The sequence below is a fragment of the Nematolebias whitei genome, chromosome 20 (assembly GCF_014905685.2).
Source record: "Nematolebias whitei isolate Nwh7 chromosome 20, NemWhi1, whole genome shotgun sequence".
Lineage (NCBI taxonomy): Eukaryota > Metazoa > Chordata > Actinopteri > Cyprinodontiformes > Rivulidae > Nematolebias > Nematolebias whitei.
Window position 1 is genome coordinate 21,788,123 of NC_056517.1, and position 13,517 is coordinate 21,801,639.

The window sequence follows — 13,517 nt, forward strand, 5'->3', positions numbered from 1 at the left end:
ATTTATTTTGAAAACTGCTATATTACAAAATAATCTCAATTAAGAAAATTCCACTACTAGGTCCTGATAGTTTTTAAATAATAAATTAAATATTAGGCTTATTTCTTGGAGTGCAAAACAGTGCAAAAGATATCAAATGTAGTTTTAGCCATACGTTTTAAACAAAAAAATATATTGTCAACTCTAAACAGTTTCCAGTCTTCTCACTTAAGAAATGAACAGCAACAGATCAGCATTTACACTGAAAACATTTAACCCTCTAGTGGGCGTCTCCTTCCACTTTAAGGAGAGCAGACACAAAATGGCGACCAGTTTCCTCTGTGACTTTGACCAGAGGGTCTCGCAGTAAAATCACACAACACAGTATTCTTTTCACAGATCAGAGCGCAGGTTTCTCTAAAGCTGACCAACGCTCACTTTAAGTTTTGACTGAGAAAAAAAAAAAAAAACTTGACGGAACACTGCGTTTTGCGCATGCGTCCGAATACGGTAACACTACGGCAAGCTGGCCGTAGTTAGCTTGCAGCTTCGCTACTTAGCTCTCGAAGAAAAGATTTTAACACCACTTACGCAGTTTTCAACTAAAAAAAAAGTAATAATTAAATCTAACAACTCTGATTTTGCACCAGACTCAGAATTACTGTAGTTAGACAGATCTCTATCAAAGGCTAAATGTCTATCATTTCTACCGTGTACCGTATATAGTGCACATTCCTACTTCAAACAAATACTTCTGTTTGATATAAAACAACAGATTTACTGCACTGAGTTTCACGTTGACCTAAGACCCCATTTAAGCAAGGCTGTTTTTGAATTAAACCCAAAATTTCTGTAGTGTTTCGGGCGTTTGTGTAATCAACAACAGCCGTGTAATCTGACACAGACACTTTTTGAATCCAGATCTCATTGTAGAAGTTTATGGAAGAGCCCAGCATTGGTGTGAAATCACACATGTGCACTACAGATGTCGTCAATAGTCGTTCTGAGCTTGCATGGTTAGCAGAGCAACGCTTGTGCTCCTCACTTATCAACTCATCACAGCTTCTGACACAGATCATACATGTGCTACACCATCTATCGGGTAGGCAGACGCAACTCGCACATTCTACAGTGAATGGACCTGTAAGTCTTATGTGCAAGGCTCGTGTCTGCATCGGATGAGTGTTATTAAAATACAAAAATCACAGTGCCAACTAGTGACCTGGCATGGAAACTACAAATGGTTCAACATTTTTGTGGACTATCTAAATAAACACAGCATTCCTGTATTAACAATATAGAACAGGGGTCTGCAACCTTTACGATCAAAAGAGTCTTTTATGCCCCTTCATTCACTAAATTAAGTGTTTGGAGCCACAAAAATCTGGTACAACTGTGATCATCAACTGGTGGCCCATGGGCTACTTTAAGTTTGTTGCAGGGGCCTTTTCTGGCCAGTAAGGGTGATTTTATCAAAGTAAAAATATCAAATGGTTTTTAACATTTTATATTTGTACATTTTAAGACAAAAGACCGGATTGTTGTAAATAAGCAAATGAAAAATATAGATTTTTAACAATTTTGTAAAATTTTAAACAATTAACTATGCAGGCCTATGATTTTTATCATTTTATTGTGGAAAAATCAAGTATCCTACTTTGAAAAGATAAAGCATAAAGTGAGTATGGTTTACTCTTTGTACTGCTTTACTTTTCACATATTTGAAGAAAAAAAAAAAAAAGACAGGAAGACTGTCAATACGACCCCGTTTTATTTTAGTATAACCACTACAATGCAGTTTTATGTTAGTTTTGGTCAAAGCTTGAAAGAGCTGCTGTACATGAACCAAAGAGCCACATGTGGCTCCAGAGCCGTAGGTTGCAGACCCCTGATACAGAACAAGCTAACGTTTTCAGAAGATTGTTGACTTGTAAACCGGGTCTAAGTTCACTGGCTGACACATCAGAGCTACTTTTAGAGTTGCTTATGCTGATATTGCTCAACCTTTGTCCATACTACATTAAATAGTCATTAAATTAATGATCTTACCCATCACAGGGACAGAGACAAACAACCATTCACTCTCTCATTCACACCTAGGGACAATTTAGAGTTACCAATCAGCCTAACATGCATGTTTTTGGTTGGTGGGAGGAAACCGGAGCACCCAGAGAAAACCCACGCATGCACGGAGAGAACATGCAAACTCCACCCAGAAAGGTCCCAGGCTGGGATTTGATCCGGCAACCTTCTCGCTGAGAGGCGACAGCTCTACCACCAAGCTGCAAATTATGATTTGTCACACACAGGATCGACGGTTGCTAATTTTTCTCAACTTTTTTGGTTGAGTGTGACATGATAAAGATGAAAACACCAGAGAAACTGCTTAAAACGAGAATTCAAGCAAAGAACAAGAGTGTACAAACAATACTTTGAGTTGTTGCAGACCGTGTGTCATTTGCTGCGACTCATCAGATAAATTGTCCCATGACTTTCTGACTAGCCTATTTTAATGCAGTTATCATTTAGTGTGAACTGAATATAGCAGAAACCACTAATCAAAGGCTGTCCTGCTTTCCAGCATATAGAATATAACTGAATATATACTCCAGTAGCAATCTCATGAACAAGCAGACACACCCTGACCAGAGTTAGAACAGGAGACCAAAGGAAGAGGCTCTGATCTCACCACAAACCCTGAAGCATCTCTGGCTTCAGTGATGGATGGACACGTACTTAAAAGCAGAAGAATGAGAAAGCGAAAGAATATGAAGGTTTTGTTAATGCAAGGTCTGAATTCTTCAGTCGCTACTTGCACTTAAAATAAGTTATGCTATTTCAATGGCACTTAAAAGTAAATTGGTTTCTTTTCTGATAAAAGAAACTTGAAGAGCTAAAGACCATTTACATCATCAGTTATACACAATGCAACACTGGCTTTAAGCGCTTTGATAATTTTATACCCATGAGCAGTAAAGAGGAGCATAATGATCCACCTCTGAACAAGATGAGGAGCACCAACACCTCCACATTGTGCAGAAGTTCAGCCTGGCCTCCAATGTAAGAAAATAGGTGCTTTATTTTTACTTTAAAACTAAGACACAGAGACTTCTGGTCACCATGAATGTCTAGTTTAAAACTTTATCACTTTGGATGGATTAAAAATAAAAAGCCCTAAAGAAATGGGAACCAGCTAACTTAAAGCGACGCTCATAGTTCATCTTGTAGAATTTAGAACAATACAAAGTTATCAGGAATGAGCTTAATGTAACTAAAACATAGTTTGACCTTTTTTACAAACTGTCTTATTTTATTTTATAATGTAGATCAAGGAGTTGTCATGGAGATAATGGCAGGAAATGGCATCATGGTGACCTTGCGCTTGACTAAATGCCATTTGACAGAATATTGCTTGGAAAATCTACAGAGCAGTAAATGTGCCCTCTCTAATCATTTTTTCATGCCTTCTTTGAGTGTAATTATCCATCCTCCATTTCGTCAGCCTGATTGTTGAGACTTCAGCTTTTCAAGTACACAACTGGACTGAAAGTCTGTCCTTGACAACCTGATTATCTTGACGAAACACTACAGGGGAAAACTTTTTTTTAAAAGGCAGACAAAAGAAAGATAAACTGGAACAACTTCTCCCAGCAAACACTCATATTAAAACACTGGCTTTACATGGAGTCGGTTGTGTTCAGATTTTGGTGAATGAGTCAGATTGGATTTGTAACACTAATGTCTAGAGCGTTGTTTGATTTGTCTGAGCGGCAGGATTTGCCTGCACAGAGTGAACGCCTCATGTTACACAAAGAAGGCTAATATGGCTAAAGCCATTTATCTCTGTATGTTCATATCTCAATGACAAACCAGTCTTGATATGAAAAGTATGGCAAAAGTTACCACAATACTAATAATGGTGAATCATATATTATTCACCAGAACTTGAAAAAGCCCGTTAAGCCAATAAAAGGAACCATGCATAATTTGGAGGGCCATAAACTGCAATATGAAACTACAGGGTCTGTACAAAATGTGAGAGGAGAAGTGGGAATTTGGGGCTGCTGCTCTGTACAGCTGTTTTGGTCTGCGGTATGCATGCATCTGTGTGTATTTCTGACCTGAGAGATGTGGTTGATGGAGGACTCCATGCGCCGCAGCTGCGAGGCTTGAATGTCAAGCAGCTGCAGCACATTGTTGGCTAAGGCATTGATCTGGTAGGCCACGCTGGCCAGGGACTGAGTGGTGTAGGCTTTGGTCTCCTCCAGTGCTTTCCTCTTGTCCTGGGCCTGCGTACAAAAAGGAAGATTGGAAGACAAGATTGTTAAAAATGTTAAAAAGTCTAAGTCTAATCCAGTTGGGCCTGATACAAGACAGTCATATCACTCTTGCAGTATTTAAGTCAGATTTGTTGTTGCTGTAGACCACCCAATCAGGCGAGGCATCCAGTTGTCCCCCCCTGACTCATTCCACAGATACCAAGCTCCCTTTGAAGGAGCTTAGATGTAAAAATATACTGCAACCCCCATGTTGAAGACTAAAATAAATACCTAATTTCAAACAAGAATACCCAATTTTATTTTTTGGTAGCGACAAATTCAAGTTTAAGAGCATCCTGCAAAGCCAACTTATGACTTCTGTTAAACATTACAAAAGCAAGACTCGGAGACTTAAATGCAAACTAACACACTTGTTCATAGTGCGGACTTAAAAAATAATTTAAAAAATTGCATTGCTTTGTTTGTAACTACATGTGGTTTTAAAAGCTCCGCTAGTCTGTGAATGAAACACGGATAAGAACAAGGCACTAACATTCAAAAGTAGTAAATGTCTGATTTAGCCTTTTCTGACCTAATCCAATGTGTAATATTAAATCAAGCTTTGCTGAACATGTCTACAATACTTTAAATTTAAAAAGGTAATGTACTAAAAACTACAGCTTTGGAGTATTTATTTGATAAATTTGGTAAAAGGTGATATCATTAAATAAATAAGCTTGCAGGGTAGTAAGATGCATGTGACAACCTTAGATGATAGGTTGCTCAACATCTCGCTGCTTCTTCAAAATAATTGTGAAGAACTAGGAGTGACTGCTTGGCAGGTGATCTGTATTTGTACTGATCAGTTAAGATGTTCAACATTAAAATCAGGGGAAGTGAAAGAGGTGTAGGATGATAATAACAGGAGTCTTTTTAATAGAGGTGAGAATGAGATACTGCTCTGCGTTTCTTTTATAGTTCCTGCTGCCATGTTAAAACAGTGTACTTTGTTACATGTATTTTTATAAACCAACATGTAAAAAAATTTAATTAGGGGTGCACCGATAAATCGGCCCAGATGTCCTTAATTTTGGAAGATCGGCTGATGAGAAACCGATTTTACTGGGTTTTTTTTTTTTAGTTTTAACAACAATTGTCTGAACTTCACTTTATATTTCAGAGCACTACCTCACAGCCAGTTAAAAACAGGTTTGTATTGTTTCTAGGATATTGTTCAAGGGCATGTTTTTCAATAAATAAGATTGGAAAATTGAAGGTGCATTGTGACCTTTATAACCTGACGGTGTCGCTTATAAAACAAAATCAGAATTGGCAGGTCAGACTTTTTAGAAATCGGTGATCAGCCAGAAAACTACAATTGATGCACCCCTAAATTTAATCTGTAATGTTGATTATAAAGAGATTATGTTTGAATTTATTTTCAGATGGATTCGTACTAAATACTTCTGTTCAACGTCCTGGATTACTTATTTTAAAAAGACAAATACGCTCTGTAACTTGGAGTAGTTTAGAAAAAAGGAAATGTTTTGTCAAGATCAGATTTGTAACTTAATAAAAATGAAGAAATTAAATTGTGTACGTTGTTCATTATAATACTTGGTGAGAAATTAGAATCATCCAATAGACGTGTCAGAGCTTTACAGAAACTAGAATCAACTTGGAAAACTGCACTCGGTGCATTTTATTAACTTTTCAAGCCTACAGGCAATAGAGGTTTTATGCTAAAACCTTCTAGTGTGACGTTTATTATTTAGTAGAAAGTCAAGTAAGCATAAAGAAACAGTTTTAACAAGTTGTCAGGCAGGACAGTAAGCGGTTTACAAAAACCTCTGGGCTCAATTAGGAATCAGCAGCAACAATTCACAGCACAAACTCAAACTGAAGTTCAGTTTAAAACAAATATGTTATTTACTTATTTAAAAACTATGTTTTAAATTCAATTCAGTACCTTTTAAACTTGTTTACTTCCCCGGTTACAACAATTCTTGGTGAAAAGTAAGTTATAAAAGAGAATAACCCCAACTATTCCTGCCACACATCTAAACATGACGATTAAATGAGAGCAGATTGTAAAAACAGAACCGGATCCATAGTGATGATAATCCTGAAAACTTCCCCACAGATCACTCTTTGTAAAAGACAAAAACCGAGATTTGTGACTTTTGATCTTTGTGTACTCTGTCCTCTGCTGCTCCCTCATAAAATCCAGGACGCTCTGCATGGAGGGGCAACACTGGGCCTGATGAGGCGTTGCTAATCCAGAATCAATCTGAACGGCCAAAAGAGCTGCTTCGCTGTCTGAGGTGAGGACATGAAAACATCGGCTGGGATTTCTTTTTAGGAATCAGTGCAGGAGACATCGTGAGAAATCACAGCCTCAGAAAAAATGAACGACTCCTCCGAGGAGCTTTGTGCAAAGGGCCGTGTATTGCAATTACATGCTCGCTCGTGTACGAGCTACAACCACCACGGCAGTGTGCAGCCTTAGTGTAACAGCTGGATGAAAACAGATTAAACAATTTTTTAAAAAGCTTAACGTTACATCCCTGGTGGTGTTTTCTCAGCTGGGTGACGGAGGGCAGGTTTTGCTGTGAAAGGAGATTTCAAACAGACTCCTGATAAATTTATGCTTACCTGTGCAGAACCACAGGCTTATACACCAAACTGCAAATCAGACAACTTTAATTGCTTCAGTCTAGATTAGAAATATCTATAAAAAAAAATTCACGCTCAAAGACATGTAGAGTGTGTGTGTGTGTGTGCGTGCGTGCACGTGCGTGTGTGTGTGTGTGTGTGTGTGTGTGTGTGTGTGTGATAATTACAGCATCAATAATCAGTAGAATTTGCTCAGTTCTTTCTAAAATAAAAATGTGAACACCTTCACAAATGAACACGTCTAAAAGTAATTGGCGAGTTTTTGACTCAAAGCAGGAGCAGTTTTTAATAAATGAATTTAAGAAAACTCGGATTGAGGAAGTCCTTTGGATGAAGGATGAAATGACTCGGCATAAAAAACCATCCAGATGCCCTGACTGAACTTTGTTGGATTTTATACATTCACTCTCTCACTCACACCTACAGACAATTTAGAGTCACCAATCAGCCTAACATGCATGTTTTTGGTCTGTGGGAGGAAACAGGAGTACCCGAAGAAAACCCACGCATGAACGGAGAGAACATGCAAACTCCACCCAGAAGGGTCCCGGGCCGGGATTTGAACCTGCAATCTTCTCGTTGAGAGGCAACATCTCTACCAACACCATTGTGCCGCCCCACAGATTTATCTTTACAGATAAATCAGACTGATCTGTCGTGGAAAGGGCTACATCTGAGCTTTTCTAGTTTGAGGTTAAATCCATCAAATAACATCCAAGGCTGCAAAACACATTTTAATCAATTTCATTAGGAAGAGGGAGAAAAAAAAATACACACTTTAAATCTCTGCTGATTTATTATTCTCTCTAAATTTCTGATTGAACTCGTCTCGGCTTCATTTGCTTCCAGAGATTTGACGTGAGGTCAGCAGTGGGTGTTGGGAGGACAGATGTGACACTAGATTGCAGCATCTTAAAAGCCTCTCGCTCTAGTTACAACCTCTGGTCGTGCATTATCCACACATAAGATATCAGCCATCCATAAAACTAACTAACCAGATTTTATGGCAAGTTCCCCAACAATCAGCTCTTTCCAGAAACACTACTGCAGGAGAGTGGTAAAGATAAACATTTAAGAATGAACAGAACAAGAGCTGCTTGCAAAAAAAAAAAAAAAAAAAAAAGATTAAAGTGTGTGATTCACCAGTACCAAATATCAGAGCTGTATAGTCCACCACAGCAGGAGACTGAGAATGAGGTGAGCTCCCAGTTAGTGCTCCTGAGGCACTTCATCTCATATTTCTGAGCTGAGTAATGACTGAAAAACTCCAGGCAGTAGTAGACCGGCTGTCAGCACCACAGCAGTGTTTTAACAGAGGAATGCACCACAATAAACATGTAGCTGAGGTAAGCACGGCAATCAAGCAGCTGCAGGAATGCACAAACTTATTGGTAAAGTGCGACTGAGGAAAAGTTTAAATGTCTTCAAAGAGCTGCATGCATGCAGACATGATGACGAATTCTTCTCACAAAAAGGGAGTAGCCAGTCCAACACACATCCATCCAGTCTGGGAAGATAAACTGTCAAAGGAGTGCAATCAAGCTTTTTAAAACAAAGCATCGCATTTTCTTTCCATCCGGTCTGACCAGTTGAACCGAGACGCTACCAAAAACTATATTTCAGAGGATGGAAACAGGGCGAGGGTCACACAATCCCACGAGAAGGATGAGCAGAACCAGGAAAAACAAGAGAAAACTAAAATATCTCAAATTAACATTAAAATATTGCTGAATAGTTTAATTGAGACAAGTAAGATGTCTAAAGAGTTCTTCTGAGGCTTGAAGTATAAAAAAAAGGGCTGAAGGTTCGAACATGTTTGAACATCCGACACTAAAACAACACATTTTCACTGTTTCTTCTGCTGATTCTGCTCTGGACCTGCACAGCTGGGGAACACATTTGAGTGTTCCCAAGCAGCTAAAGAAAGTTCAGGAATGTTTGGAATTCTTGACATTAATCTCCACAATAATCTACAAACTTTAAGGAAGTCCTGCCACGGAGCTCAAGAGTCATCCCCAACAGAGACGGGTCTGACAAACTCAACTCCTCCTCTTCTTCTTCTAAAAAAAAAAAAAAAAACAAGAAAAGCAAAGAAAGCCCTCATCTGGATCAAAAGGTTCTGGATTAGGCTGAGAGGAGTGTAAATCCAGCTAAAAGGTTGCAGGGCTCACGTGGTGCTTCGCTCCCTGTGATGTATCAATCACAGCAGGAAGGATGAGGTGAGAGAAGTGAGACGGGAGGCAGCAAAAGAGCTGCTGTATCGACGTGGATCTCCAACATTCAGCAGCAGTTTGACTGTAAGGTGGAGCCCACTAATGAGATTACGAGACAGACACGTTTAAGATCTGAGCAAGTGTAAGACAAGCTCATTTCCTGACCATTAAGTTCCTCCTGCCACAGTAAATGGTGATATACACTAAACTAAAGTGATGGGGAAATCTCCATTAGCAATCAAACACATTTATTGTAGTTATACAATTTATTTGCCATTTATAAATGGGCGGAGCCAATGACTGGAAGACATGGACAATGTTTTTCTGCTGCGTTTCTAGACACCAATTAGTGCATAAAGAAGAATGCGCTGGTCAAAATTTCTGCATGTCCACTAATTTTCCTTCAAACTGTAAATATGCTCAAACACACAAAGCACCCGACTCCCCGTTTAATCAATGTTAATTTTACAATAGGTTACTATCCATTCATGAGGCTGCACAACATTAGAAATACTTGCGATATCATCAGTTAATACTCCAGTGATGTGACCATAAACCCACATTTATCTCACTCCTCTTTACATTCTGTCAACATCATCATTCTTACAGATATGAGCATGACGGCTAGCGAGTATCCATTGAATTGACTAAATAGAGATTAGCATGCAGAACATAAATGCATGGTACTTAGGGCTGTCACGATAACAAATTTTGGTGGGCGATTGTCAGAGAAATTATTGTGATAAACAATAATATTGTTTGAAATTTGACAATAATTAGTAATTATCATCAAATTAAAGAAGAAATGTTGGTTAATTTGTTTTGTGCGTAGTACCTTTTTTTGATCACCAGATAGCAGTAGAAGACTGTTTGAACTGAAGGATAGATAGTGAGGGAGCGAGCAGCATGTCTCTAATAAAAAAGGGAGGGAGGTCCCTTGACGTGACATGAGCTGTCCCTTTCCTTTTTTCCCATATTCTCAAAATGGCAGACGCTCAGCGTGGTTTGAGCTCTTTAGCATAGCATTTGTCACACAAAGGGTTTTTTTTTTTTTTTTTTTTTTTTTTTTTTTTTTTAATCGGTAAACAAGTTCTCAGCTTCTTTTGCAGAGAAAAACTTTTTTTTTACATGAAGGCACAGGTTTCAACCGTGAATTTTCGAGCTTGGACAAAACAGAGGTTTTTACCTGAGGTCGGCCTGTTAGCTTAGCTTCTCAGCTTAGCTTCTCAGCTTAGCTTAGCTGCTTTTAACAATAACAGATGTTAAAGAGAAAAGAGAAAGGGAGGGGTCAGTGAAGAGCACCGGAGTTGAGCCTTTTGTCATCCAGTGTCTTCAGAAGAAAGACAGAGACATGAAGAAACGATAAAGCCGATAAATGAAAATGAGGTTGAAAATTTTCATTTATCATGCGACTAATTGATTTATTGTTTATTGCGAAAGGCCTAATGGTACTTTGTATGACTTCCTGCTGTCCAAGTTCGTTGCGATATGGAGCTCACTGATACTATGGTAGTGATACATTTTCACTACATCAGACAGCTCTACTGTCATAGCTGTATATTTTGAATAAATCAAGTTAAAACATGTTTTTTTTTTTAACAACATATTGAAAGGATACATAATTCCCCCCACCCCCCATGTTTCTTCTTTGTTTGCTGTTGATCAGTATTTCAGCTATTAACTAATTGTTTCGAGTTTGTCTAAATTAAGTCCATCCTTAGAAGAACCTGTGGTTTTACATGAAATGTTAACCTCTTTCTCTACGGTTTTCTCTGCTGGACCTTTTAGTCTTATTCTTCCTGAAACAGAAAGCAGAGAAGAAGAAAATAAAAACACAAACGCCTTAAATCTGAAACTGTGGACACCCACCCAAGCTGATCCAAAAGGCACAACAGTACAAGTTACACTGAAGAAGTCCTGAAGATGAAACAACTCTGACACTTTGTCCTGGATACATTAATTCATAAGTCCAACATTTCTTCCATCAGAGCAGATGGAGGCAGACTGAAAGGCCATAAGGTCTTTCTGACCTTGAAGAACTGCCAACTCTATTAAAAATTCCTTGAGCGTGTTAAAATGGAGACATAAAGGCTCGTTAACCTTTATTAAATGACTGAATTTACCTGATAAACATTTAAGGAAGGACTTTCCTGCAAAACTGAACAAGACCAAGTCCGGACTGCTTTTTAAATAGATTGCAACAGATCACCCTGAACCAAACCAAGCCTGGTGGACTGGGGGGGAAGACAGGTGGTCCAAAAGGATGAATGGGGAAAAACAGGCTGCCGAGAGGGGACAGGAGGGAAAAAAGCTCAAAGCAGCCCAGAGAAGCAAAGTGATACTTACAAGACATAAAAAAAAATGAATATTTATCACCTTAAAGCAAACCTGGCCATTATCCAGAGAAAAGTAAACTGGCCTTAATTCTCTTGGGAGAAGAGCACTACAGTAGACCCTCGCTATTTCACAGTTCGACTTTCACGGACACGTTATATCGCGGTTTGTCAACGCACATTAACATATTTAAAAATAATAATGAAATTGTACAGGACACGATAGTCAACTCTAATATTACTCGTGATTGGGACAGTACTGGATAGAGTACAGTAAAGAGTTAACAAAAAATAAAATACTTTGGACAGACCACCATTTTGTGGTTTTCTCTCAATAAGCTTACACTGTATCCCCACTCATAACAACTACATTTCCCAGAAGCCAACAGGGCCCCACCCAGCAGCCCTGTTTCCTTCTGCTGAAATACTAAAGGGAAAGTTTTTATCCGATCGGAAAAAGTTTGGCGCTTATTACAGTGACTTAGCACCCACCAGATGCGAGAGTTGCACGGAACCCACCAGAAACCGGAGCAGAACCAGACCTCCAGACCCATCTGTTAATCTTGAGAGCTGGTAGCCCACCAACCAGACGTGCCGCTGTAGGTCCAGGGCCATTTCTTGAGCCTATCGGGATTTTTTTTCTATCTCTTTCAACTGGCCCACGAGAACTTCCGAGCAGAGACGCGCTGGTAAGTAAAATTTAGTAGCTACATACAAGTATGTTGTTAAAATTAGTAGGTTTAAGAGTTTAGAACATTGCAAGAGTGTGGGAATGGTTGCTAAAGCCTTAAAATATATACAATATAATGTCACTACTTGGAAGATTTTCACTTATTGAGGGCGGGTTAAACGAGGGACAACTGTAAACAGACACAGCAACCTAACCAGGAAAATGAAGAGGATGCGTTTTCTGCTAGCTGAAACACCAATTTAATGAAAAAGATTCTCCTCAAAAAGTATTCATTCCCCCAAGCCCACATTAGTAACAAACCTAAGAGGTTCCACAGTTAAAAAGAAACAACAAATTAGGGTGAAAAATAAATGAGTCGTGAGCATCATGTTGGCTCAGTGATGCCACATGCCCGCCCTCATCTTGCAGCATCGCACTCATCTCGCTCATGACCTTCTGGTTTACCACATTACACTTCCTTTTCTCTATTCTTCTTTACCGTTTACTGCCTGGTAAACGGTGACACCACATCAGAGAAACCGTTCCACTCTAAGCTTTACCCGATTCTGACAGCCATCTAAAAAGACATCAGTTAAAAATTTCTGGGAAAAAAAAAACAAACAAAAAAACACTCTGATCCATTAAAAAAAACTATTCTTTAATACCAGAAAATGTTTTATAGTCCTGCATGGATCAATCTTAGCTCAGCAAAAAGACTTGTCAAGAAAAACCTAAAGTCTTGTTTTCTTTCCCCATTTGTTGTCATAAGTTGTAGCACACACATGGTGAAATAGTCATTACATGAAGCTCAGAAGCAAACTTTACAGGAAATCAGGGATCAAAACTCCAAAACGTAACCCTAAAACAGCTGCTGATAGAACATCTGTCATGATATGTTGAATATACCTTGTCTTGTGTTAACATTAAACACTAAAGACACATTTAAGTTGCCGTTTTTGTCACAACCAACTCATCAAACCTGATTTAAACCCGTAAAAGGCCTGAACCAACCTGTGGTTTAACCATTAATTCCTATTAAATATGTTCAATAAAAATGATTTTGCACTTTTAAAAGAAACTGGGATAGTTCATGCTGCAGCCATATTTAACCATTACTTTTAATATTTTTATTTATATTTATTTAAGTGAACTTTGTGCCAGAATCAAATCAATTATGTAAATTTAAATTATCATATTTTCCAGCATATAAGTCACAGTTTTTTGCATAGATTTGTCAGTCCTGCGACTTGTACTTCACTTCCCCTTCCCCTCCCTCTCCGCTTTGCTGCTCGGTCTTATACAGGTCCTTCTCAAAAAATTTGCATATTGTGATAAAGGTCATTATTTTCCATAATGTAATGATAAAAATGAAACTTTCATATATTTC

At 38.5% G+C, this 13,517-nt stretch overlaps 1 protein-coding gene across 9 annotated transcripts in view; it reads right to left on the reverse strand.

The window, feature by feature from the left end:
* abi1a (abl-interactor 1a) overlaps positions 1 to 13,517 on the reverse strand; it is a 60,828-nt gene that overhangs the window by 39,710 nt on the left and 7,601 nt on the right. For all 9 annotated transcript variants that reach the window (XM_037693870.1, XM_037693869.1, XM_037693865.1 and 6 more), the window contains exon 2: positions 4,101 to 4,268. In XM_037693870.1, coding sequence (XP_037549798.1) covers positions 4,101 to 4,268 — 168 coding nt within the window. The remainder of the gene's footprint in view (positions 1 to 4,100; positions 4,269 to 13,517) is intronic.